Below are 26,576 nucleotides of genomic sequence, written 5' to 3'. Positions count from 1 at the left end.
CTCACAGTCTGGGGCTAAGGGGTTCACCCTGCCCACAGGCCCACCAGGACCCCTACTTGTCATCCTTTCTCTATTGATACCTGGTCTTTACCAGCGATTAAACATGTAGAATATCACCCCATCTGGGGGTGTCATTTCATGACCACATGAGGCTCACTGTCCCCATTATTTTGATGGAAAAACAGGTCTGGGGAGGGGAAGTGACTGCCTGAGGTCACCCAGACAGTTGCTCTGTGATTCACATGCCATCCAGCCTGTCCCAGTACTCAGGCTCTTTGTCACCACCATCCACAAGCCTCTGGGAGAGCAGTGTGGGTCATGTGTGTGTATGTGTGTGTGTGCATTGACTTTCTGACTGTGCCATATTTTTTTTTTTTTTTTTGAGACGGAGTCTTGCTCTGTTGCCCAGGCTGGAATGCAGTGGCGCCATCTTGGCTCACTACAGCCTAGACCTCCAGGGCTCAAGCAATTCTCCTACCTCAGCCTCCCAAGTAGCTGGGACTACAGTCATGCACCACCAAGCCCCGCCAATTTTTGTATTTTCAGTAGAAACAGGGTTTCACCATGTTGGCCAGTCTGGTCTTGAACTCCTGACCTCAAGCGATCCTCCCACCTCAGCCTCCCAAAGTGCTGGGATTACCGGCGTGAGCCACGGTGCCCGGCTGGCTATGCCTTTTTTACATGTCATGAGGAGTGTGTACTGCATGTGTGTGCGTATCTGTGTGTGAAAGGGGGAGTGTGTGTGTGTGGTGTGTGGACTTTGCATGTGGGTGTGATGGAGTGCCTATCCTGTGTCTGAGTGGCTACAGTGAGGTGTGTGTCTTAGGGTGCTTGTGAGTGTGTATGTGCATCTTAGGGTGCGTGTGGGTGCGTGTGGGCACGTGTGTCTGTGCAGATGTGTGTGCGGGATATGAAGCGTATCCAAAACAGAGCAGCTCTGAGGCCTCAGGAGATTTTACAGCCATTTATTGTGCTCCAGTGAAATAGAAAAAAAAAGAAAGTGCTCGCGTTATAAACGCTGCTGTCACATCCACATAGTACGCCAGTCGCTGCAAACCAAACCGCGTGTGTCCGCTGGGTCTCTGGGCATGCAGTTTGCTCCCACTACGGGAATGGGGTGGGGGCAGGCCGAGCCTGGGCTCTGGGGGCTTTGCTGGGGGAGCTTCTGGTCCTGGGGGTACCCACTTGTGAGGGAGCGGGGGGACAGCTGGAATAGCTTTGCTCAGTGCGTCCTTTGGGCGCTGTTGGGGACACCCAGCTCTATGTTGGACCCCGTAGCACTAGAGAGCGGAGGGTCCCCTTCCCCCCAGTGGGCCCCCCATTCTCCCAGTCTGCTCTCTCCAAACTCTAACCCTGTAGAGGTTGAGTTCTACAGGGGCTGGAGGATGCCATGCAGGGAGAGGGGGTCGGCTGGGTCTGGCTGGATCCAGCCAAGAGCAGCAGCAGCCTCCCTTGGGGGGAAAACAGGGAAGGCCTCGTGGCCCTAGGCGGAATTGTAGTAGTTATGTGCGTGGTGGTTGTGGGCGGGCTCGCCCAGCTCCGGGTACTCAGGCGTCAGACAGTACTTGGGGTCATAGACCTGGCGTGGCAGCCCATACACCGTCATGCCCCGCTGCGAGGCGCCCTTGTTGCTGCCCATCTGCAGGCTGACATTGAGCGTGTCGCAGTGCTCCATGCCCAGCCCCGGCTCGAAGATCTGCCGCTTGGTCCCTGGCGCGGTCATGCCAGCCTGCGAAGGGTGATGTAGTAAGGCCATGGGGTGACCAGTGTCCCGGGCTTTGACGGCGTGCCCCGGGGGCCCCCACTCACCTGGCTGGCTCCTTTGTTGGTGCCCATCTGCAGGCTGATGGTCGCCTGGTCCAGAGGCTGGTCCGTGCCCAGCTTGGGGTCGTAGAGGTGGCGCCGGGTGCCGTAGGCCGTCATGCCCTGCTGGCTGGCAAACTTGTTGGTGCCCATCTAGGAAGTCAGAAGGAGAATCACACCAATAATTACAGACCTCATCATGGGCCACGAGGCGTAGCTGATGTGAGAGGGTGAGGCACTGCTTTAACATTTTTTTTTTTTTTTGAGACGGAGTCTCACTCTGTCTGTCGCCCAGGCTGGAGTGCAGTGGCTGGATCTCAGCTCACTGCAAGCTCCGCCTCCCGGGTTTACGCCATTCTCCTGCCTCAGCCTCCCCAGTAGCTGGGACTACAGGCACCCACCACCACGCCTGGCTAGTTTTTTGTATTTTTTTAGTAAAGATGGGGTTTCGCCGTGTTAGCCAGGATGGTCTCGATCTCCTGACCTCGTGATCCGCCCGTCTGACCCTCCCAAAGTGCTGGGATTACAGGCTTGAGTCACCGTGCCCGGCAACATTTTTTTAATTTTTGTTTTTTTTTTGAGACGGAGTCTTGCTCTGTTGCCCAGGCTAGAGTGCAATGGCACGATCTCAGCTCACTGCAACCTCCATCTCCCAGGTTCAAGCAATTCTGCCTCAGCCTCCGGAGTAGCCAGGATCATAGGTGGGCATCACCACGCCCGGATAATTTTTTGTATTTTTAGTAGAAATGGGGTTTCACCACGTTGGCCAGGCTGGTCTCGAACTCCTGACCTCAGGTGATCCAGCCGCCTCAACCTCCCAAAGTGCTGGGATTACAGGGGTAAGCCACTGCACCCAGCCCATTTTTTATTTTATTTTTATATTTTACTTTGTTCTATTTTTTTGTTTTATTTTGTTTTATTTGAGACAGCATCTCATTTGTTCCCAAGTTCAAGCAATTTTCCTGCCTCAGCCTCCCGGGTAGCTGGGACTACAGGCATGCACCACCACGCTGGCTAATTTTTGTATTTTTGGTAGAGACAGGGTTTCACCATGTTGGCCAAGCTGGCCTCGAACTCCTGACTTCAAGTGATCCTTCCGCCTTGGCCTCGCAAAGTGCTAGGATTACAGGTGTGAGCCACCACACCCGGCCCATTTTCATTTTTTAGAGACAGGGTCTCACTCTGTCGCCCAGGCTGGAGTCCAGTGATGCAATCATTGTAACCTTGAATGCTCAAGTGATTCTCCCCCTTCAGCCTCCCAAGTAGCTGGGACCACCGGCAGACACCACTACATTTGGCTAAACTCTTAAATTTGTTGTAGAGGTGGTGGTGCCCAGGCTGGTCTGAAACACCTGACCTCAAGTAATCCTCCTGCCTCAGCCTCCCAAAGTGCTGGAATTACAGGTGTGAGCCACTCCACCCCGCCTGAGGCACCATTTTGAGACTGGAAACTGAGGTCCAGAGTGGGCCTATCACATGACTGACTTCTAGCATTCAAGTCCCAGCCTGCCACACATCAGCTGGAAGATCTAGGCAAAAGCGAGCCAGCTTCTCCAAGCCTCAGTGTTCTCATCTGTGGAAAGGGTATGGTGAGAACAAGTACCTGTCTGCTAGGGTTGTTGGCAGAGTGAGTTTGTGAATGGAAGGTGCGGATAAGCACACTACCCGACCTATAGTGTACTTAATGCCAAATATCCTGTCCCCAAAAGCTTTCAGACACCACGATGCGCTTCTGGCTTCTATAACCTCTGCTGAGTGAGGACAGGGCAGTACCTGCAACCCGATGATGTTCCGCCCTTCTCTTAGCTTCTCCGGCTCGAATTTCCGCTCCTGCTTCTCTGCATACTTCACCCCCACATTCACCTTGTTTCCTTTCGTCTTGGCCTGGGTGGGGCAGGGAAAGCAGGGACTGACGAGGGGGTCTCCAGGCTACACAATCCCCTTGGACACTTTTTTTTTTTTTTTTTTTGAGACGGAGTCTTGCTCTGTCACCCAGGCTGGGCAGTGGCACGATCTCGGCTCACGGCAGCCTCTGCCTTCCAGGTTCAAGCGATTCTCCTGCCTCAGCCTCCCAAGTAACTGGGATTACAGGCGTGTGCCACCACGCCTAGCTAATTTTCGTATTTTTAGTAGAGATGGGATTTCACCATGTTGGTGAAACCAGGCTGGTCTCAAACTCCCAACCTCAAGCAATCCGCTCACCTCGGCCTCCCAAGTGCTGGGATTACAGGCGTGAGCCACCGCGCCCGGCCCCCTTGGATGCTGTTGACAGCACCTGCTCCCCCATCCCTGCCCGCCAGTCACCTTCACTGGACTCAGGGGCACAAGTGGCCACACGTGCCGCCCACGGACCCCTGCCCAGCCTGCACCCACACTCACCATGCTGGCCAAAGCCAGAAGGGTGGACTGCACCTGTGTATGGTTGGTGTTCTCAAACAGGTCGTTGGCCTCAAAGATGTCGTGGGGCTTCACCCCATACTTGGTGATGGCCTTGATGAAGTTGCCAATGTTCTCCAGCTAGAGGGGGGCAGGTTGTGGTCACTGGGGGGAGGGGGGAGGTCTGAGGGGCTTGTGGGAACGGATGGAAGAGATTGGGTCTGGGCTCACCTGGTGCCAATTTTGGGTTGACTCATTGATCTTCTTCACAGAGCCTGGCTGCAGCTTATTGATGAATCTGAGAAGAGTGGGGAGGAGGTAAGAAAGGTGTCCCCCCAGGGCCGGGCGCGGTGGCTCACGCCTGTAATCCCAGCACTTTGGGAGGCCAAGGCGGGCGGATCACGAGGTCAGGAGAGCGAGACTATCCTGGCTAACATGGTGAAACCCATCTCTACTAAAAATACAAAAATTAGCCGGGCATGGTGATGCATGCCTGTAATCCCAGCTACTAAGGAGTCTGAGGCAAGAGAATCACTTGAACCTGGGAGGCAGAGGTTGAAGTGAGCTGAGATTGCAACACTGCACTCCAGCCTGGCGACAGAGTGAGACTACATTTCCAAAAAAAAAAAAAAAAAAGAAAGATGTCCTCTACTCCCCCTCTCCAGCCCAGCCCAGCAGGAGCAGGGTGACAGGATGACCACAAGGGGCCATGCCATACCCTAGTGTCACTTCTCCCTGCAGTCAGCTCTCAGCTGCAGCCCCTCCAAACCACTCAAGCACATACACAAATGGGACGCTGATGCCAAGGAATTAGACTCAGGTCCCAGTCAGAAAGCCTGCTTATCCAAGGTGTGTCTGAGTCTCCGGGATCTCCCAAGCCTCTCTGGCAGGCGTGTCTCAGCATCCTTTTCTCTTGTAGACAGCAGGGGCCTCTTCTCTGATTCACTCCTTTAATGATCTTATCTCTTTTTTTTTTTTTTTTTTAAATGCAGGGTCTGGCTCTGTCGCCCAGGCTGGAGTGCAGTGGTGCAATCACAGCTCACTGCAGCCTCAACTTCCCAGGCTCCAGCGATCCTCTCACAGCCTTCCGAGTAGCTGGGATCACAGGTGCACACCACCATGCCTGGCTATCTTTTTTTTTTTTTTTTTTTTTTTTTTAGAGATGGGGTTTCACTGTATAGCCCAAGCTGGTGTCGAACTCCTGGGCTCAAGTGATCCTCCTGCCTCGGCCTCCCAAAATACTGGGATTACAGGCATGAGTGACAGCACCTGGCCTCATTCAGTCTCGTGACTTTAGGTACCTCCGTATGCCAGCAACTCCCTCATTTCCCTGCAGCCTGTGTTTCTCGCCATCTCATCCAGCTCTCTCCGTGGGTATCTGGGCATCTCAAATCAAACTCACCCTGCTCCAGACTCCTGACATGCAGCTTCCTCCTCCAGACTCCCCGCTCCCTCCACCTGCCCTGCCTAGCAGTGCCCCCTTCTAGGTGCTCAGCCAGAACCCTTGGACTTGCCCCCAACTCCCGCTTTCTCCTTCTCTCAGCCTTATATCCAGTCCCTCGAAAGTTCTTTTTTTTTTTTTTCTTTTTTTTTTTTTGAGACGGAGTCTCGCTGTGTCGCCCAGGCTGGAGTGCAGTGGCCGGATCTCAGCTCACTGCAAGCTCCGCCTCCCGGGTTCACGCCATTCTCCTGCCTCAGCCTCCCGAGTAGCCGGGACTACAGGCGCCCGCCACCTCGCCCGGCTAGTTTTTTGTATTTTTTAGTAGACACGGGGTTTCACCGTGTTAGCCAGGATGGTCTCGAACTCCTGACCTCGTGATCCGCCCGTCTCGGCCTCCCAAAGTGCTGGGATTACAGGCTTAAGCCACCGCGCCCGGCCGCTCGAAAGTTCTTTGGCTCTGCCTTTTAATGAGTCCAGAAGCCCACTCACTGCTCCCTGCCACCTCCACCTGGGTCTCAGCCACCAGAGTCTGTTTCCTGGCCTCTTGGAATGGGCTCCCAACTTCCACTTCGTCCCCTACAGACCCACCCTTCTTCATCCAGCAGCCAGATTTTTTTTTTTTTTTTTCAAGATGGAGTCTCGCTCTGTCACCCAGGCTGGAGTGCAGTGGCGTGATCTTGGCTCACTGCAAGCTCCGCCTTCCGGGTTCACGCCATTCTCCTGCCTCAGCCTCCTGAATAGCTGGGACTACAGGCGCCCGCCACCGTGCCTGGCTAATTTTTTGTATTTTTAGTAGAGACAGGGTTTCACCATGTTAGTCAGGTTGGTTTTGAACTCCTGACCTCAAGTGATACCCCCACCTCAGCCTCCCAAAGTGCTGGGATTACAGGCGTGAGTCACCACACCTGGCCCAGAATGGCCATTTTTAAACAGTTCAAATTACCTTCCAGTTCCAAATCCTCCAGGAGCCTCCCACTGCCTTCAGAATGAAATCCTAAGTCCTCTGCATGGACTAAAAGGCCCTCTGTAGAACTGGGCGCAGTGCCGGGCGCGGTGGCTCAAGCCTGTAATCCCAGCACTTTGGGAGGCTGAGACGGGTGGATCACGAGGTCAGGAGATCGAGACCATCCTGGCTAACATGGTGAAACCCCGTCTCTACCAAAAATACAAAAAACTAGCCGGGCGAGGTGGCGGCGCCCGTAGTCCCAGCTACTCGGGAGGCTGAGGCAGGAGAATGGCGTGAACCCGGGAGGCGGAGCTTGCAGTGAGCTGAGATCCGGCCACTGCACTCCAGCCTGGGCGACAGAGCGAGACTCCGTCTCAAAAAAAAAAAAAAAAAAAAAAAGAACTGGGCGCAGTGGCTCACACCTGTAATCCCAGTGCTTTGGGAGGCCGAGACAGGAGGATGACTTGAGCCTAGGAGTTTAAGATCAGCCTGGGCAACATGGTGACCCACGTCTCTACAAAAAGAAAACCCCAAAAACTTCACCAGGCTTGGTGATGTGCGCCTGTAGTCCCAGCTACTGAGAAGGCTAGGGTTGAAGAGGCTGGGGTGAGAGGATCAATTGAGCCTAGGAAGCTGAGGCTGTAGTGAGCTATGATTGCTCTACTGTACTCCAGCCTGGGCACCAAAGCAAGACTCTGTCTCTAAATAAATAAATAAATGAAATAAAAGGCTCTCCACCATCTGACTCTCAGTTCACTCTGCGACTTCATCTCCACTTCTACTCAATCATTTGGTGCTCGTCACGCCAGCCTCCTCCTTGTTTCTTGGAACACCCCAAGCACGCTCCTATCTCAGGCCTTTGCACTGGCGGCCCCCTCTGCTTTGCTCACTCTTCTCTCAGGTTCCCTGAGTCCTCCCTCACTTCATCCAAGGTTCTGTTCAATTGTCACCTCTTCAGAGAGAGGCCTCCCAGACCACTCTCTAGGAAACTGCACACCCTCCACCCGCAGACGTCTGATGCACCTGACCCTCCCAGCTTCCCTTCCGCTTGAATTTTCCCCAGAACAGACAAGTCTGTGATTATTTGATCAATGATTTGATTGATCTCTTCAACTAGGACTAAAAGTCCTTGAGCTCTCAGTCGAGTCTGTTCTGTTCACAGTTCCCAATGCCTAGATCAGAGCCTGGCACACAGCAGGAACTCATAAATGCTTCTTGCATGAATGAATGAATGAATGAGTGAATGACTGACTGCATGGGTGACTGCACTACACTTTTGTGTATTTTTTTTGAGATGGGAGCCTCGCCCTGTCACCCAGGCTGGAGTGCAGTGGTGCGATCTCGGCTCACTGCAAGCTCTGCCTCCCGGGTTCACGCCATTTTCCTGCCTCAGCCTCCTGAGTAGCTGGGACTACAAGCGCCCGCCACCATGCCCAGCTAATTTTTTGTATTTTTAGTAGAGATGGGGTTTCACCATGTTAGCCAGGATGGTCTTGATCTCCTGATCTCATGATCCGCCCGCCTCAGCCTCCCAAAGTGCTGGGATTACAGGCGTGAGCCACCGTGTGTGGCCCACTCTTTTTTTTTTAATATATACTTTAAGTTCTAGGGTACATGTGCACAACGTGCAGGTTTGATACATAGGTATACAAATGCCATGTTGGTTTGCTGCACCCATCAACTCGTCATTTACATTAGGTCTTTTTTTTTTTTTTTGAGACAGGGTTTCACTGTCGCCCAGGCTGGAGTGCAGTGGCGTGATCATAGCTCACTGCAGCCTTGACCTCCAGGGCTCAAGCGATCCTCCCACCTCAGCCTCCCGCATAGCTGGGACCACAGGTGCATGCCACCACGCCCAGCTAATCAAAACAAAAATTTTTTGTAGAGATGGGATCTCACTATGTTGCCCAAGCTGGGATTGCATTGTTTGACGTCTGAGCAGTCCTCTGGCTGAGCTGGGACACCAGTGTGCCCACCTCCCCACCCGCCAATTCTTTGTTCCTAGTGGATGGGAATGGAACAAGGTAAAACACCCCTGACAGCTCTTCTTCCCAGCATCTAGGATTTGATGAGGCGGCACCTTCAAAGTCTTCCGATCGCACTCACAGTCACTCTGCCCTGGGTCAGACTCAAATGCAAATCGGGCCCAGATTGGGTTTAGGGCCCTACCACACATTAAGACTGCAGTGTAACTAGAGCTTGGGAGCTGTTAGGGTTTTCACCTCCCTCAGCGATGAGGTTTTGAGGCGAGGAGAAAACCAGGGCCGGCAGGGTGCAGTGGTTCATGCCTGTAATCCCAGCACTTTGGGAAGCTAAGGCGGGCAGATCACTTGAGGTCAGGAGTTCGAGACCAGCCAGGCCAACATGGCAAAATCCCATCTCTACTAAAAATACAAAAGTTAGCTGGGCGAGGTGGTGGGTGCCTGTAATCCCAGCTGCTCAGGAGGCTGAGGCATGAGAATCACTTGAACCCAGAGAGCAGAGGTTGCAGTGAGCTGAGATTATGCTGTTGCACTCCAGCCTGGGTGACAGAGCAAGACTCCATCTCAAAAAAAAAAAAAAAAAAAAAAAGGTCAGGCGAGGTGGCTCATGCCTGTAATCTCAGCACTTTGGGAGGCCGAGGCAGGTGGATCACTTGAGGTCAGGAGTTCAAGAGCAGCCTGGTCAGCATGGTGAAATCCCATCTCTACTAAAAAAATGAATACAAAAATTAGCCGGGCATGGTGGTGTGTGCCTGTAATCCCAGCACTTTGGGAGGCTGAGGTACGTGGATCAGTTGAGGTCAGGAGTTCAAAACCATCCTGGCCAACGTGGTGAAACCCCATCTCTACTGAAAAAAAAATACAAAAATTAGCCAGGCATGGTGGTGTGTGCCTGTAATCCCAGCTACTGGAGAGGCTGAGGCAGGAGAATCGCTTGAACCCAGGAGGCAAAGGTTGCAGGGAGCCGAGATCGTGCCTCTGCACTGCAGCCTGGGCAGCAGAACAAGACTGTATCTCAAAAAACAAAACAAAATTAAATCCAGAAAGAAAACCAGGGCCTACTTTAGTTATTGCCGCACATCTCTCCTCATGTCACCAAGCCAGCCATGAACAGCTGTTGACTGCTGCCTTTTAGCTGTGACTGCTCTTTCTGGGGACCCTGGTGGCCATAGATGGGCCTACCCTGTATAGCATGGTGGTTAAGATTCTGGAGTCGTTTTCCTTGAAACAGCGTGGGACCTGGTATAATGCATTTCACCTAACTGAGCCTCAGTTTTCTGTGCCTGTTAAATGGGCACAGTGATTACTGGCCACCCCAAAGGTATCCAATAGAAAGTGTTCAACTCAGTTCCAGGATCATGGTTGTTTTGGGGGTTGAGGGGGCTGCATGGAGTCGCCGGGGGTGCAGGGTCTGGGCTTTGAGAGCCTCACTTACTCGCAAAGAATGATGCCGTCTTTGAGGCCGTCCATGAAGTTGTTGCCGATGCGACGGCCTGTCACCCCCTCGATCCACTCTCTCAGCTCCTGCTCCCGCTGGTGGTCGTACTTCTGGGCCAGCTGGGGCGGGGGGCACAGAGAAACGGGTGAGGATGCCGTGGGGGCAGCCTGGGCTCCCTGGGTCCTATCCGAGCCTCCTAGAGCCTGATCTCCCTCGTCCTTCCCAACTAAGGCAATTTTGCCCCAGATCACCCAGTTGGGAGGGTGGGGGCTGGGGAGGGCCGAGAGCCAGGGCTGAGGTGGCACCTGCCCAGGGGGCCATTCCGGGCATTCTGAGGTTTGGCACCAGGGAATGTAGACGAGGGGTGGGGTGTGGGGAGCTGGATCCTCTGAGCTAGAGGGGTGGCGCCAGGTCCCCTGGTTTTACGTCCAGGCCAAACTTGGGGCTTCTCTTCCTCTAGCCCTGCCCCTTCTGCGTCCCCTGTTGGAAGAAGGGGCACCTCAGGAAGGGAAGAAGGAAGTCTAAGGAGGTGCCCCTGGGTGCTGGCTTGCAGAGGAGTGCTGGTCATACATCTCTGTCTCTCCATGTCCCCCAGGTCTTCGGCTCCAGGGCTCTGTCTCTGGTTAGGGGTAGAGGCTTGCCTCTGTCTTAGACCCCACCCCTTGCACGTCTGTATATCTCTCTCCCCCTTATCAAGCCCCACGACTCCTCTGTCTCTCTCTTCCCCAGCGGTGTCTTTCCTTGGCCCAGTCTTGGGGTCCCCATCTCTCTGGGTGGCTAGTCCCTGTCTGGCCAGGGGCGGGGCTCTTGGGTCTTGCATCTCTGCCTCTCTAGGTCTTTCTCTGTCTCCAGGTTTCCTGCCTGGGTGGGGGGTGGGGCTCTGTCTCCCTTCCCTGCCCCTCCATCCCTGTCTAGGTCTTATCTCGCTCCTGGCTCGCCCTCCCACGTCTGTCCCTAGGGTGTCTCAGGCTCCCAGTATCTCTGTCTGCCTCTCCCCCCCGGCTTTTCCCTCTCTCCACCGTCCCCCTCCTCCCCCACTCCCATTTCTCCAGAACCCTCCGCCACAGTCCAGCCAGGCTCCCAGCCCCTAGGGGACCGGGCTGCCCTTTCTTCTCCTGGGTAGGTGGGGGGAGGTGGGAGGGGCGGCCCCCTCACCTGGCCCCGGCCCTGCCGCCCCCAACACCACCAGCCCGGCTTTTTAAAGCAAACCGGCCCTTATATAGCGTGGCCTGGGCTCCCCGAGGCCGCCTTATAAGGCGCGGCGGCTCTGCGCGGCTCTGGGGCCGGCGCTGGGGGGAGGAGGGCGGCGCTGGGATCTGTCTCCCGCCCGAGAACCCGCCCCCAACCAGCCCCCTCCTCCAACCAGCCCCCTCCTCCAGCCCCGAGGATCCCCCGACCCAGGTTCCAACCTAGTCCCCCACTTCCTCACCACAGGACCCTGGGAAAAGCCACCCTGAGTCTCAGTGTTCCCCTCTGTCAAATGGGGCAGGAACTCCTCCCTCGGCAGTGCTGTTGGGACGATTCCAGCGGGCTGGAAACTTCAAGTTCTCCAGCTGGGAGAAGCTGAGACCATCCTGGTATATGGGGGGTGACTCCAGGGTCCGAGCGCTGTACCTGCTTTACCTGGGATCCCAGCTATTTGCCTCTCCTCTCCGAACCTGTTTACCCATCCACAGCATGAAGGTGGTGTCCAGGTATCTTCCTAGCTCCACAGTTAGGAGACCCCTGCCGCACTTCTGATGCCCGCTTCCTGCCCTCCACCGTCCCCCTTTGCCTTCAGGATCTCCCACACTTTCCCGGCGTCACCTCCCAGGAGCCCCAGCTCTCAAGCGCTCTCCAATTTCTTTGTGAGGCTGGGGGATATGGAAGAATCAACAAGTCTTCCCCCTCTGTTGTTCCCCCCAAGAACACAAAGGGTTAAAAGAAGACTGATCAGGTGGGTATCTTTGCAATGGACTGACCCCCTCTGTTTATGTGTGGCTGTGTGCCCCCTATTCCACCCCCAACCATAGCTGGGGGCTCTGGGATGTTCAGGGGGAGACAGGCAGCCCCTATCCCATATCACTCCTTTTTCCCCTCTTAGTTTCCGAGTCACATAGGATAGGCAGGAGGGGGTTCAAGGGACCCCAAGCTCGGGGCTCTGGCCTGGCAGGACGTGTGGGCCAGGCCAGGGAGGCCCTCCAGCCCTACCTTGTTCTTAACCTCGGCTGACAGCCCGTAGGCAGGGCCTCGGTTGAAGTGAGCAGAGGACATGCTGGCCGGTGGGCTCTGGCGGGGGGTAGTGGCGCAGTACTGACGCTGAGGACCAAGGCAGCAGCTGAAGTTCCGTCTGCACCCTCTTCCCTCCTCACACGTTTTTGAAGCTCCGGAGGCGGCCCGGGTCTCTTCCAAGGCCATTCCATTGGCTGTAGGGGCTTGCCAAGGGGCGGGGCACCCCCCCAACCTCTGCTGCCTTCCCCCCCCTTGTGATGTCAGGCCCTTGGTATTGGGAGCTGATTGTGTCATTGTTTCCACCTAGGGGGGCAGCCTACGTTATTCTGGGGGGGCTTGGTCAGACAGAGACCAGCCTTCTTCCACCCACCCCTCCCGCTGTCCATTGGGCCTCTGGCTGGGTCTGAGTCTCTTTGTCTCTGAGGTCTCTTTATCTCTCTGGAGTCTTGAGGCAGGACTGACACCCATGATAGTTTAGTGAGCACCATCCCGGGTTTATCTCCAGATACCAACAGTCTATAGCCTTAGGTAAGCCCCTTCTCCTCTCTAGGACTCTATGGCCACATCTGTAAAATGGGGCAATGATAGTGCCTGCCTCATGAGAGAGTTGTAAAGATCAGAAGAGTATGTCTCTTACATTCCTAGCACAGTGCCCGGCACAGCAGAGGGACTTGGGCTGCAGCATTCTTTTTTTTAAGGCAAGGTTTCACTCTGTCCTCTCAACTGGAGTGCAGTGGCACAATCACAGCTCACTGCAGCCTTGACCTCCCAGGCTCAAGTGATCCTCCCATCTCAGCCCATCCAAGTATTTAGAATTACAGACTTGTGCCACCAACCTGGCTAATTTTATTTTATTTTTAGAGATGGGATCTTGCTATGTTGCCCAGGCTGGTCTCAAATTTCTGGGCTCAAGCAATCTGCCCACCTTGGCCTCCCAAAATGCTGGGATTTACAGGCATGAGTCACCATGCCCAGCCCATAGCATTCTTTATGCTGAGGGTCCAGCGCCCCAGTTCTGTCTCCTCCAGCCCCTCAAAAGGACCTGGGGGAGCAGACATCCTGGGTCTCACCCTCCCCATCCACTGTGTGTCACTTGAACCACAGGGTGACTTTGTTGGCAAGTCCCAGGCCATGAACTATGTTCCCCTCAAGCAACCCTACCTAGCGAGATCTAACCCCTGGACCACAGGGTTGGATGCTATGCCCACATCATGCCCCACATGGCAAGGCCATGTTTGTGACACTTGGATGACATGTCTGCAACCTGCCACACACTAATGATACGTTAAGGATATGCAATTTATCGGTCACATGCTAATGACATGGCTGCAATATGCCAGATGACATGGCCCTTATGTCAGGCCATGTTCCAAGCTCTGTACATATATTCATTCAATTATCATGACACCCACACAGGTGGACACTGTTGTTATTATTATTATTATTATTTGGAGACAGAGTCTCACTCTATTCCCCAGGCTGGAGTGCAGTGACACTATCTCGGCTCACTGCAACCTTCACCTCCTGGCTTCAGGCAATTCTCCTGCCTCAGCCTCCCAAGTAGCTAGGATGACAGGTGCCTGCCACCATGCCTGGCTATTTTTTGTATGTTTAGTAGAGACGGGGTTTTGCCACGTTAGCCAGGCTGGTCTTGAACTCCTGACCTCAGTTGATCTGCCCACCTCGGCCTCGCAAAGTGCTGGGATTACAGGTGTGAGCCACCGTGAACAGCTGACACTGTTATTATTAATACAAGAACTTTGCTTTACAGGTGGGGAAACTGAGGCATGGGGCTTGGAATCACTTTTCCAGTGTCACACAGCAGGCCAGGGGCTGAGGAGAATTTGAGACCATGCTCCATGAACCTCAACTATGAGGCTAAGGTGGGATTTCTCAACCTCCACACTGTGGACAGCTGAGGCTGGATAATTCTTTATGGTTGGGGGACTGTCCTGGGCATTCATTGTAAGACTTCAAGCAGCATCCCTGGCCTCTACCTGCTAGATGCCAGTAGCACTCTCTTGGTCCCAATAAACAGAAATGTTGAGGCACTGCGGCGGGAGTCTGTGGTCCCAGCTACTAAGGAGGCTGAGGTGGGAGGATCGCTTGAGCCCAGGAGTTTGAGACCCATCTGGCCAACATAGAAAGACCATGGTCTCGGCCGGGCGCGGTGGCTCAAGCCTGTAATCCCAGCACTTTGGGAGGCCGAGGCGGGCGGATCACGAGGTCAGGAGATCGAGACCATCCTGGCTAACACGGTGAAACCCCGTCTCTACTAAAAATACAAAAAGAAATTAGCCGGGCGTGGTGGCGGGCGCCTGTAGTCCCAGCTACTCCGGAGGCTGAGGCAGGAGAATGGCGTGAACCCGGGAGGCGGGGCTTGCAGTGAGCCGAGATCGCGCCACTGCACTCCAGTCTGGGCGACAGAGCGAGACTCTGTCTCAAAAAAAAAAAAAAAAAAAAAAAAAAAAAAAAAAAAAAAAGAAAGACCATGGTCTCTAAAAAAGAAAAATTAAAAGAAGAAATGTCTACACACATTGCCAAATGTCCCCTGGTTGGGGTTGGGGTGGAAGCAGATCATCCCTGTTTGCAAACCACTGAGCTAAGGCAACGTGCCAGTTGATGGCGTGTCATGATATGTCAAACATACACGAAAATACATAAAATACGAGGCCAAGGTGAGAGGATCACTTGAGCCCAGGAGTTTGAGACCAGCTTGGGCAACATAGCGAGACCTCGTCTCTATTAAAGAAAAAGAAAGAAAGAAAGAAAAAATAGAAAGTACATAAAATGAGCTAACAATTAGCACCTGCTACGTACTAAGCGCTTTGAGGTTGTTATCTCATTCCTCACGACAGCCCTATGAGGTGAGTCTATACGAGGCACAGAGAGGTGATGCCGAATGGCCGGGTCACACAGCTCGAGGTTGGCAGGGGCGGGATTCGAACGCACAGATTCCCTGAACCCTCCCAAACTGAGCGGCCCTCGGGGGGCCGCAGGTGGCTACTGCGCATGTGAGGACCTGAGGCCGGCGCCCCCTGGCGGGGCGGGGGCGGGGCCTGGCTGGGTCCAGGCGGCGGTGACGTCACGCGATGACTCACTCGGCCCCGCCCCACGGCCCGCGGCCTCTTGGCCATTTATAGAATCTGCACCGGCTCTGAAGTCACGGCCCAGGCACGACGGGGGAGGGGTGGGGGAGCTCTTGGCGTGCCCCCCAACGGGGCAGCCCCGGGTACCCCCAGGGGGCAGCCCTTTCTGGGACTGCCTTGTGACTCTGATTGTAGTAGATCTGTGTCTCTGTATCTCTGTCTCTGGGTCGCCGAGCCTTTTTCTATCTCTGCCTTTGTCTCTGTGTCTCTGTTTTTGTTCCTGGGCTTTGAGTAATTCTGTTTCTCTTCATGTCGCTGTCACTATATTGTCTCTGTCTCTCTTCGCGTCTGTCTCTTCGCGTCTCTGTCTGGTAGATGGGGGTAGAGGCATTAGAGGGGGCCGATCCCATACCGAGGCCCCAATCCCAGTAGACACCCCCATCACTGACTGCCGAGTGTCATCCGTTATTCGCTCCTTTCTGGCGTTTTCCAGGCTCTAGCCCCTCTGTGCCTCAGTTTTCCATCTAAATGAGAAGTGTGGGATCTTGTAAGAGGCAGGGTTTCCCGAAGGGTCTAAGACAGTCATTGTAGGAAAGCCATACCTCTCCTCAACTTTAGGGGACCCCCTGAAACCTTCCTGTTGGCTCAGAACCATTTAAAACTCACACCCGGCCAGGTGCGGTGGCTCGTGCCTGTAATCCCAGCACTTTGAGAGGCTGAGGCGGGTGGATCACCTGAGGTCAGTAGTTTGAGACCAGCCTGGCCAACATGGTGAAACCCCATCTCTACTAAAAATACAAAATTAGCCGGGCATGGTGGTACATGCCTGTAATCCCAGCTCCTCGGGAGGCTGAGGCAGGAGAATCGCTTGAACCTGGCATGGCAGGCAGAAGTTGCAGTGAGCCAAGATCACACCACTGCACTTCAGCCCGGGCCACAGGAGTGAGACTCTGACTCAAAAAATATAAAAATGAAAATAAAATCCACACCGACACGTGTTTGTCTGTTTGTTTTGGGGAAAGTCAAAACCCTGCTCTGCACCGGCCTATCTTAGCCTGCTCTGCGAGCCTCCTGCTCACCAAGATTTCCTATCCGGAAATCTGGCAGAGGCGCTTGTTCCTAAAGTCTTCTGTTATGGGAACATTCACTCCATGCCAGTCACAATCTCTTTTAATCCTCACCATCACCTCAGGATGGAAACTCATAGGTCCATTTTATAGATGGGAAACTCAAGGTTCAGAGAAGCTAAGCCACCCTCCTAGGGTAACACTGCTCCTAGCTTTTCTTCTGTGTCCTTTCAGATGTGCTGCTGCTGCTGCTGCTTCTGCTTCCTCTTCCTCTTCCTCTTCCTCTTCTTCTCCTTCTCCTTCTTCTCCTTCTTCCCTTTCTCCCTTCTCCCTTCTCTTCTCTTCTCTCTTCTTTCTTCTTCTCCTTTTTTTTTTTTGAGTCAAAGTCTCGCTCTGTCAGTCAGGCTGGGTGGCGTGATCTCAGCTCACTGCAACCTCCACCTCCCAGTTTCAAGCAATTCTGGAGCCTCAGCCTCCCAAGTAGCTGGGATTACAGGCACCCGCTACCACGCCAGGCTACAGATGTGTTTCTTGAGTCCCCAAACACGTTCCCACCTCAGGGTCTTTGCACTAGCAGTTCCTGCCACCTGGAACACATTTCTGCAAGATGCCTGCCTGCATGGCCTCTCCCCAACTTCATTCAGTCTCTGCTCTAATATCACCTCTCAGAGAAGCCTTCCCTGACCACCTGCTGTAAAATAATAGCATCTCTCACCCCCAGACTGACTGTGAGTGGGTTGACAGGGAGGGAGCTATTCACTTACAGTCTGACTACAGTGGCTCAAGTCTGTAATCCCAGCACTTTGGGAGGCCAAGATGGGTGGATTGCTTGAGTCCAGGAATTCAAGACCAGCCTGAGAGACATGGCAGGGCCCTGCCTCTACCAAAAAAAAAAAAAAAAAAAAGGAAAGAAAGAAAAAAAGAAAAGAGTATTTTTTTTTTTTTTTTTTTTTTTTTGGAGACAGAGTCTCGCTTAGTCGCCCAGGCTGGAGTGCAGTGGCGCGATCTCGGCTCACTGCAAGCTCTGCCTCCCGGGTTCACGCCATTCTCCTGCCTCAGCCTCCCGAGTAGCTGGGACTACAGGCGCCCGCCGCCTCGCCCGGCTAATTTTTTGCATTTTTTTTTTTAGTAGAGACGGGGTTTCACAGTGTTAGCCAGGATGGTCTCGATCTCCTGACCTTGTGATCCGCCCGCCTCGGCCTCCCAAAGTGCTGGGATTACAGGCGTGAGCCACCGCGCCCGGCCAGAAAAGAGTATTTTTAAAAAGTGTACTTTGGGAGGCGAAGGCAGGAGGATTGCTTGAGCCCAGGAATTGGAGGCTGCAGTGAGGTATGATCATGACACTACATTTTTTTTTTTTTTTTTTTTCAAGACAGAATCTCGCTCTGTCATCCAGGCTGGAGTGCAGTGGCATGATCTCAGCTCACTGCAACTTCCACCTCCCAGGTTCAAGCAATTCTGCCTCAGCCTCCTGAGTAGCTGGGATTACAGGTGCCTGCCACCCTACCAGGCTAATTTTTGTATTTTTAGTAGAGACAGGGTTTCACCATGTTGGCCAGACTGGTCTCGAACTGCTGACCTCAGGTGATCTGCCTGCCTTGGCCTCCCAAAGTTCTGGGATTACAGCACTGCGCCCAGCCATGCCACTGCATTTTAGTTTGGGTGAAAAAAAAATAAATAAGAAAAGAAAAGAATGCTTGACAACATGCAATGCAGGGGAGGCTGTGGGAACACTGTTGATGAGTGTGGGCAATTTGTTGATAATTTTCCAAATGACAAATGTCCTTACCTTCTGAACAAGTATATCCTCTATTTTAGAATATTCCTCAGAAGTACAAGTGTAGGTGTGAAGAATGACATATGTGCAGGAACATTTATTGCAGTGGCCTTGTCATAATAAATCACTGTATAAATCCCATCAACCGGGGACAGGGAGATAGACAAAGTTGAAGTCAAAACATATAGCACGTTGTTTCAACTAAATGAAGACACTGAAGTGCTGTGGTTAACAGTGGGGACTCCAGCTGGGCGCGGTGATTCATGCCTGTAATCCCAACGTTTTGGGAGGCTGAGGCGGGTGAATCACCAGAGGTCAGGAGTTCGAGACCAGTCTGGCCAACATGGTGAAACCCTATCTCTACAAAAAATACAAAAATTAACTGGGCGTGATGGTGGGAGCCTATAATCCCAGCTACTTGGGAGGCTGAGGCAGGGGGTTTCACCATGTTGGTCAGGCTGGTCTTGAACTTCTGACCTTGTGATCTGTCTGCCTTGGCCTCTCAAAGTGCTGGGATTAGAGGTGTGAGCCACTGCACCTGGCCCATTGCATTTATTTCTATCTATCGATCGATCGATCGATCTATCTATCTATCTTGGAGATGAGGTCTCACTATGATGCCCAGGCTGGACTTGAACTCCTGGGCTCAAGCGATCCTCCTGCCTCAGCCTCCTAAATAGCTAGGACTACAGTGCCACCGTGCCTGGCCCTCACTGCATTTAATTGTCATATCTCCATACATTCCTACAGTCTATAATAGTCCCTGGGTCTTTCAGGACCTTGACACTTTTGAAGAGTGCTGGTCAGTTATTTTGTAGATCGTCTTCGAATTTGGTTTGTCTTGAATAAACTGAGGTGTTTGCATTACCAGGAAGAATACCAGAGAGGTGATGATGTACCCTTCTAAGTGCGTCATACCAAGGACTTCATGATATCACCATGAGTCATTGCTGGTGATATTAATGTTGGTCCCTTGGTTAAGGTGGTGTCTGCTAGGATCTTCCACTGTGAAGCTGCTACTTTTTATAGGGTTCTTTCTGGGACTGCATGTTAAAGACTCTGCACCAGGGCCTCACATATGGTGTTCTGTGTTAATATATACAGGACATAAAGTATGTACATACTTGTCTTTTATTTGTTTGTTTTGGGGTTTTTTTGTTTTGTTTGAGACAGAGTCTTGCTCTGTTGCCCAGGCTGGAGTACAGTGGCGCGATCTCGGCTCACTGCAAGCTCCGCCTCCTGGGTTCAAGTGATTCGCCTGTCTTAGCCTCCAGAGTAGCTGGGACTACAGGAGCCCGCCACCATGCCCGGCTAATTTTTTTTTGTGTTTTTTTTAGTAGAGACGGGATTTCACCGTGTTAGCCAGGGTGGTCTCGATCTCCTGACCTCGTGATCCTCCCGCCTTGGCCTCCCGAAGTGTTGGGATTACAGGCGTGAGTCACCATGCACATCCTGTGCATACTTGTTTTTAAAAGACTACCGGCCTCGTGTAGTGGCACATGCCTGTAATCCCAGCACTTTAGGAGGCCAAGATGGGTGGATCACTGTATGCCAGAAGTTTGAGACAAGCCTTGGTAACCTGGTGAGACCCCATCTCTATTTAAAAATAATAATAATAGGCCGGGCGCGCTAGTTCACGCCTGTAATCCCAGCACTTTGGGAGGCCGAGGCTGGCGGATCACGAGGTCAAGAGATCAGACCATCCTGGCTAACACGGTGAAAACCCGTCTCTACTAAAAATACAAAAAAATTAGCCGGGCGTGGTGGCGGGCGCCTGTAGTCCCAGTTACTCGGGAGGCTGAGCCAGGAGAATGGCGTGAACCCAGGAGGCAGAGCTTGCAGTGAGCCGAGATTGTGTCACTGCACTCCAGCCTGGGCGACAGAGCGAGACTTCGTCTCAAAAAAAAAAAAAAATAAATAAATAAATAAATAAATAATGACTGGGCACGGTGGCTAGTGCCTGTAATCCCAGCGCTTTGGGAGGCTGAAGCGGGAGGACCACTTGAGCCCAGGAGTTCGAGACCAACCTAGGCAACATGGTGAAACTCTGTCTCTACTAAAAATACAAAAATTAGCTGGGTATGGTGGCACATGCCTGTAGTCCCAGCTACTCGGGAGGCTGAGGCAGGAGAATTGCTTGAACGTGGGAGGCGGAGGTTGCAATTAGCCAAGATTGCAACACTGCACTCCAACCTGGGCAACAGAGCCAGACTCTGTCTCCAAAAAATAAATAAATAAAATATAATAAAATAAAAAATAATAAAAAGACTAGTTCTGGAAAGATAAATAAGAAAATAAAAGCCATGAGCACCTCAAGAGGACACCAGTAACTCTGAAGGCCACAGCCAGGTCAGCGACCCCACCATCTTACCCACTCCCCAGCTAAGCAGAGCTGACTCTGCCTGCTTGTAGCTGCGGGAGCATAGCAGAGGGCAGTAGCACTCCCAGCCGCTACCCACATGCCTGTCAACTTGCCAAGGAGGAGTGCTCCAGCCAAGCAGCTGATTGGCTACAGGTCTTCTCAGATCGCCCAATCACAGGAGTTCTGGTGAGGTGGATGTCCTGCGGCTGCGCAGAGTCCTTGAGGCAGCCTAAGAGCAGGTTCTTGCATCCTAGTCCCCATGCCAGCTCACTGCACCACGGAAGCTGAGGGACTGCAGAAATGGGCTTATGAGGACAGATAGCCTTTCTTTCTGGGGGCCACTGCTATTGCCAATAGCCCATTTTATGTGCTTATCCACCTTAGTTACTGACAGCCTAAATCTGGTGCTTTCTGGGGGAGACCAGGAGCCCCCATTACTCAATCTCACCTCGTTTTATCACATTTCCTCCTAAGTTACTCCATTCCAACCACACAGAGTCTTTGCTGTTGTTCCCAGTGCCAAAAGCCTTCCCTAGATATCCAGAAGGCTCACTCACTTCCTCTGGCCTTTACTCAAAGGCCGCCTCATTGAGACCTTCCTATCTATCTATCTATCTATCTATTTATTGAGACAGAGTCTCACTCTGTCGCCCAGGCTGGAGTGCAGTGGCACAATCTTGGCTCACTGCAACCTCCACCTCTTGGATTCAAGCAATTCTCGTGCCCCAGCCTCCCAAGTAGCTGGGATCACAGGAGCTCACCACCACGACCTACTAATTTTTATTTTTATTTATTTATTTTTTGAGACAGTCTCGCTCTGTCGCCCAGGCTGGAGTGCAGTGGCGCGATCTCCGCTCACTGCAAGCTCCGCCACCTCCCGGGTTAATGCCATTCTCCTGCCTTAGCCTCCCTAGAAGCTGGGACTACAGGTGCCCGCCACCACGCCCGGCTAATTTTTTTGTATTTTCAGTAGAGACGGGGTTTCACCGTGTTCGCCAGAATGGTCTCGATCTCCTGACCTCATGATCCACCCGCTTCGGCCTCCCAAAGTGCTGGGATTACAGGCGTGAGCCACCGCGCCCGGCCTATTTATTTAATTTTTTTTTTTTTTTTGAGACGGAGTCTCGCTCTGTCCCCCAGGCTGGAGTGTAGTGGCCGGATCTCGGCTCACTGCAAGCTCCGCCTCCCGGGTTTACGCCATTCTCCTGCCTCAGCCTCCCGAGTGGCTGGGACTACAGGCGCCCGCCACCTCGCCCGGCTAGTTTTTTGTATTTTTTAGTAGAGACGGGGTTTCACCGTGTTAGCCAGGATGGTCTCGATCTCCTGATCTCGTGATCCACCCGTCTCGGCCTCCCAAAGTGCTGGGATTACAGGCTTGAGCCACCGCGCCCGGCCTTATTTAGTTTATTTTTTGGGACAGAGTCTCGCTCTGTTGCTGAAGCTGGAGTGCAGTGGAGTGATCCTGGCTCACTGCAACCTCCGTCTCCCAGGTTCAAGCGATTCTCCTGCCTCAGCCTCCTGAGTAGCTGGGATTACAAGAGCCCACCACCATGCCCTGCTACTTTTGTATTTTTAGTAGAGACGGGGTTTCATCATGTTGGCCAGGCTGGTCTCGAACTCCTGACCTCAGGTGATCCGCCCTCCTCGGCCTCCCAAAGTGCCTGGATTACAGGCGTGAGCCACCACGCCCGGCCCTGTTTATTTATTATTACTATTTTTAGAAATAGGGTCTCACTCTGTTGCCCAGGCTGGAGTGCAGTGGTGCAATCATGGCTCACTGTAGCCTCGACCTCCGGGGCTCAAGCGATCCTCCCGTTTCAGCCTCCTGAATACTGGGACTATGAGCACGCGCCATTGCGCCCAGTTAATTTTTAACTTTTTTGTAGAGAAGGGGGTCTCGCTATGTTGCCCAGGCTGGTCTCGAATTCCTGGCCTCCCAAAGGGCTGGGATTACTGGCATGAGCCACCGTGCCGGCCTCCTTTCACTTTTTTTAAATTCATTTTCTCATTTCAGCCCCTGGAGCCTGCGGCTTGATTCACAGACTCCCAAGTCCAGCCTCCCGGGCCATTTCAAGGTTCCCAGGCCTGGAGTGACACTTGACTCATTAGAAGCGGGGCCTAGCTCGTTATGAGGCGGGTCTAAGGCCCTTCCGCCTTCCTATTGGCGCACCTCGCTTTGTGGGCGGGACCTATTACACCAGCTTTCTTGATTAGCTGCCTCCCTGGCGCTCCCTGACCCGGACGCTCTCTGGGCCAATATGGCGGCGCCCAGCAAGAAGACAGAGCTGGCCTGGAGTCCGCGGCTGGCCGCGTGAGTAGGTAGGTCGCACGCGAGTAGGCGAGCGCGAACTGCTGGGCTCTAAGCGGACCCTTCAGGACCCGGCAGCGCGAGAGGGCGGCCCTGGAGGGACCCAGCTGCAGGGCCAGGGCGCCGTGACCTTTCGTAGTGGGGGCGGGGACGCGCTGGGAAAGGCCGCCCTTCTTGTGCCAGCCGCCTCACGCCCCCAGTCTCCGGTTTTGCAGATGAAACAACTGACCCAGATTAAAGTCCTCGCCAGAGGTCACGCCGCAAGTCGGCAACCGGGCAGGAATTGGAATCTACGTCTGCCTGTTTCCCCCAAGAGACCCAGAATCCTGGCAGCCGGTTTCAGAGCTGCTGTACGTACACTGTACCTCGGGGTTCAGATTTATAGGTGTTTTGTTGAAATTGAGCTCTTGTTTCCGTTCCGTTGATACTTGTTAGGCATCTACTGTATACCAGGCACTGTCCTGGGTGCTGGAGACCCAGCCATGAGGAAGATAGATAAAAATTCTTCATCTCCTGGGGGAACCAGACTTTTAACAAATCACAAATAAACGAAACAGGTGATTTCAGATACTGATAAGTTACTAAAAATGCGTTAATGGTGTCGGGAATTTCGCTTGAGCCCAGGAGTTCGAGACCAGCCTTGGCAACATAGCAGGGCCCTGTTCTCTACAAAAAATTATGCGGGCATTGTGGTGCACGCCTATAGTCCTAGCTACTCGGAAAGCTGAGGTGGGAGGATTGCTTGAGCCCAGGAGGTCAAGGCTGTAGTGAGCCATGATTGTGCCACTGCACTCCAGCCTGGGGGACAGAGCAGGACCCTGTCTCAGAAACAAACAAACAAAAATTAATAGGTCGATGAGGGCTTTTAGAAAAATATGGGGAATGGGAGGTGGTCAAAGAAGACCTTTCATTGAAATGACCAGAGACAGCTGTGGGCAGATCTGGAGGAAGAAAGCTCTAGACAGAGAGAAAAGCGAGTACAAAGGTTCTGAGATGGGTTAAACTTAGTTTATTTCAGAAACAGTGTAGCTGAAGCTGCCAGTGGTAGGAGTTGAGAGAGAGGGGTAGACCCTGTCTGATTTTATTTATTTATTTATATTTTTTAGAGACAGGATTTCCCTTGTTTGCCAAGCCTGGAGTGCAGTGGTGCAATCATAGCTCACTGCAGCCTCAAACTCCATGGCTCAAGTGATTCTCCTGCCTCAGCTTTCCCAGTAGCTGGGACTACAGGTGCACACCACCAGGTCCAGCTACTTTTTTAAAACGATTTTTGTAGAGATCGTGTCCTGCTATGTTGTCCGAGCTGGTCTTGAATTCCTGGGCTGCAGTGATCCTCCCCACTTGGCCTTCCAAAGCACTAGGATTATAGGCATGAGCCACTGCTCCCTGCCTATTTATTTTTAGAGACAGAATCTCAGTACGTTGCCCAGGCTAGAGTGCAGTTGCTATTCACAAGTGCAGTCATAGTTCACTGCAACCTCTAACTACTGACTTTAAAGGATCCTCCAGCCTCAGTCTCCTGAGTACCTGAGATGACAGGCATTCGCCACCATGCCTGGATAATTTTTAATTTTTTTGTGGAGATAGGGTCTCACTATGTTGCCCAGGCTGGTCTTGAATTCCTGGGCTCAAGTGATCCTCTTACCTTGGTCTTCCAAAGTGTTGGGATTACAGGCATGAACCAGTGTGCCCAGTCCCTGATTTTAAGTGTGATGTGCCGTTAGCAATTTTAGGCAGAAATCACTAGTTTTAGTTAGTTTGTTTGTTTATTTATTTAGAGATGGAGTCTCACTCTGTCACCCAGGCTGGAGGGCAATGTCCGAAGCAACTGGGATTACAGGCGCCTACCACCACTCCTGGCTAATTTTTGTATTTTTAGTAGAGATGGGGTTTCACCATCTCAGCCAAGCTGGTCTTGAACTCCTGACCTCGTGATCCACCCGACTCAGCCTCCCAAAGTGCTGGGATTATAGGCGTGAGCCACCACGCCTGACCTAAGTTTAGTTTAAAAGCTCCCTCTGGCTGGGTACGATGGCTCATGCCTGTAATCCTAACACTTTGGGAGGCCAAGATGGGTGGATTGCTACTCGGGAGGCTGAGGTGGGAGAATGGCGTGAACCCGGGAGGTGGAGCTTGCAGTGAGCCAAGATCGCGCCACTGCACTCCAGCCTGGGCGACAGAGCCAGACTCTGTCTCAAAAAAAAAAACAAAAAACAAAAACTAGTCTGGGTGACTATTTCCAAATCCATCCCAAATGCACCTCTTTCTGTCTGAAGCCACCATCTCAATCTATGACTTGGATACCTATCAAGCCTCCCATATCTGCCCTTCCCGCCTCCAGTCAGTTCTCCCCACTATGGCCAGAGGGAGCTTTTTTTTTTGCGGGGGAGACAGAGTCTCATTCTGTTGCCCAGGCTGGAGTGCAGTGGCACGATCTCAGCTCAGTGCAACCTCCGCCTTCCCAGTTCAAGTTGATTCTCATGCCTAGGCCTCTCGAGTAGCTGAGACTACAGGTGTGTACCACCACACCCGGCTAATTTTTGGTAGTTTTAGTAGAGACGAGGTTTCACCGTGTTAGCCAGGTGTTTGAGAGCGGTTGCTCTCAAAACCGTAATCCCAGCACTTTGGGAGGCCAAGGTGGGTGGATCATGAAGTAAAGAGTTCGAGACCAGCCTGGCCAACATGGTGAAATCCCATCTCTACTAAGAATACAAAAATTAGTCAGGTGTGGTGGTGCATGCCTGTAATCCCAGCTACTCCAGAAGTTGAGGCAGGAGAATTGCTTGAACCCAGGAGGCGGAGGTTGCAGTGAACCTAGATCACGCCACTGCACTCCAACCGGGGCGACAGAGCAAGACTCCATCTGAAAAAAAAAAAAGCAGATTCCAATTCAATAGGTCTGGGATAGGGCCAATAATTTGTTTTTTTTTGTTTTGTTTTTTAGCAGGTGAGTTGGTACACATTCAGTGGATTCTGACTTTCATGGCTGCCATCCTGATAAATTTTGCTTTTTTTTTTTTTTTTGAGACAGTTTCACTCTTGTTGCCCAGGCTAGAGTGCAATGGTGTCCTCTTGGCTCACCACAAGCACTGTCTCCTGGGTTCAAGCGATTCTCCTGCCTCAGCCTCCACGTAGTTGGAATTACTGGCATGCACCACCGCACCCAGCTAATTCTGTATTTTTTTTTTTTTTAAAGTAGAGACAGGGTCTCTCCATGTTGGAGCTGGTCTCGAACTCCTGACCTCAGGTGATTCATCTGCCTGGGCCTCCCAAAGTGCTGGGATTACAGGCGTGAGTCACCATGCCTGGCCAAATTTTGCTATTCTAATAAACTTCTAAATGTCACTGACGTTGCCAGTCCCTAGGACACACTTTAAGTAGCTGTGGGTTTTTTTTGTTTTTGTTTTTTTTGTTTTGAGTCAGGGTCTTCTTCTGTTGCTCAGGCTGGAGTGTGTGGCGTGAACTTGGTTCACTGTAGACCTCCCAGGCTCATGTGATCCTCCCACCTCTGCCTCCTGAAGAACTGAGAACACAGGTGTATACTACCATGCCTGGTTAATTTTCTTTTTTTTTTTTGAAACAGAGTCTTGCTCTGTTGCCCAGGCTGGAGTGCAGTGGTGTGATCTCGACTCACTGTAAGCTCCGCCTCCTGGGTTCACGCCATTCTCCTGTCTCAACCTCCCAAGTAGCTGGGACTACAGGCACCCGCCACCTCGCCCGGCTAATTTTTTCTATTTTTTAGTAGAGACGGGGTTTCACCATGTTAGCCAGGATGG

The 26,576-nt window shown here is 52.6% G+C and overlaps 2 protein-coding genes across 8 annotated transcripts in view; one reads left to right on the top strand and one right to left on the bottom strand.

Moving 5' to 3' along the window:
• Positions 1–949: 949 nt before the first annotated feature.
• Positions 950–12,374, bottom strand: LOC105471496 (calponin 1). 4 transcript variants are annotated; one of them, XM_071087876.1, is made up of 8 exons: positions 12,177–12,314; positions 11,601–11,839; positions 9,984–10,105; positions 4,411–4,477; positions 4,183–4,320; positions 3,577–3,687; positions 1,810–1,956; positions 950–1,729 (listed from the first exon to the last, which is right to left on the bottom strand). In XM_071087876.1, the coding sequence occupies exons 3-8, from the start codon at positions 10,016–10,018 to the stop codon at positions 1,484–1,486; spliced, it is 744 nt and encodes a 247-aa protein (XP_070943977.1). In that variant the 5' UTR covers positions 10,019–10,105; positions 11,601–11,839; positions 12,177–12,314; the 3' UTR covers positions 950–1,483. The 4 variants fall into 4 exon arrangements, with proteins under 4 accessions (XP_070943977.1, XP_070943978.1, XP_011722385.2 ...); XM_071087877.1 differs by having other exon boundaries at positions 11,610–11,839; XM_011724083.2 differs by lacking the exon at positions 11,601–11,839 and having other exon boundaries at positions 12,177–12,374.
• A 10,284-nt stretch (positions 12,375–22,658) lies between these two features.
• Positions 22,659–26,576, top strand: part of LOC105471911 (ECSIT signaling integrator) — a 30,351-nt gene continuing 26,433 nt past the window's right edge. For 3 of the 4 annotated variants that reach the window (XM_011724939.2, XM_071086940.1, XM_011724769.3), the window contains exon 1: positions 22,659–22,811. The gene's annotated coding sequence lies outside the window, so the exon portion shown is untranslated. Of the gene's footprint in view, positions 22,812–23,015; positions 23,151–26,576 lie in introns of all 4 variants that reach the window. The other variant, XM_011724855.3, reaches the window with a different exon arrangement.

Source organism: Macaca nemestrina, chromosome 20, assembly GCF_043159975.1.
Source record: "Macaca nemestrina isolate mMacNem1 chromosome 20, mMacNem.hap1, whole genome shotgun sequence".
NCBI lineage: Eukaryota > Metazoa > Chordata > Mammalia > Primates > Cercopithecidae > Macaca > Macaca nemestrina.
The sequence above is the reverse complement of the archived record's forward strand: the minus strand, read 5'-3'. Positions and strand labels throughout refer to the sequence as shown.

Bases quoted from the DNA above. Each gene is read 5' to 3' on its own strand.
- LOC105471496 (XM_011724009.2), bottom strand. From the start codon at position 10,806: ATGCAAGACCCAAGAGCCCCGCCCCTGGCCAGACAGGGACTAGCCACC. The intron at 10,106-10,485 runs GTGCCCCTTCTT...CCCCCGCCCCAG, and splicing joins TTCCTTCTTCCCTTCCTGAG to CTGGCCCAGAAGTACGACCA. The intron at 4,321-4,410 runs GTGAGCCCAGAC...GCCCCCCTCTAG, and splicing joins CAACCCAAAATTGGCACCAG to CTGGAGAACATTGGCAACTT.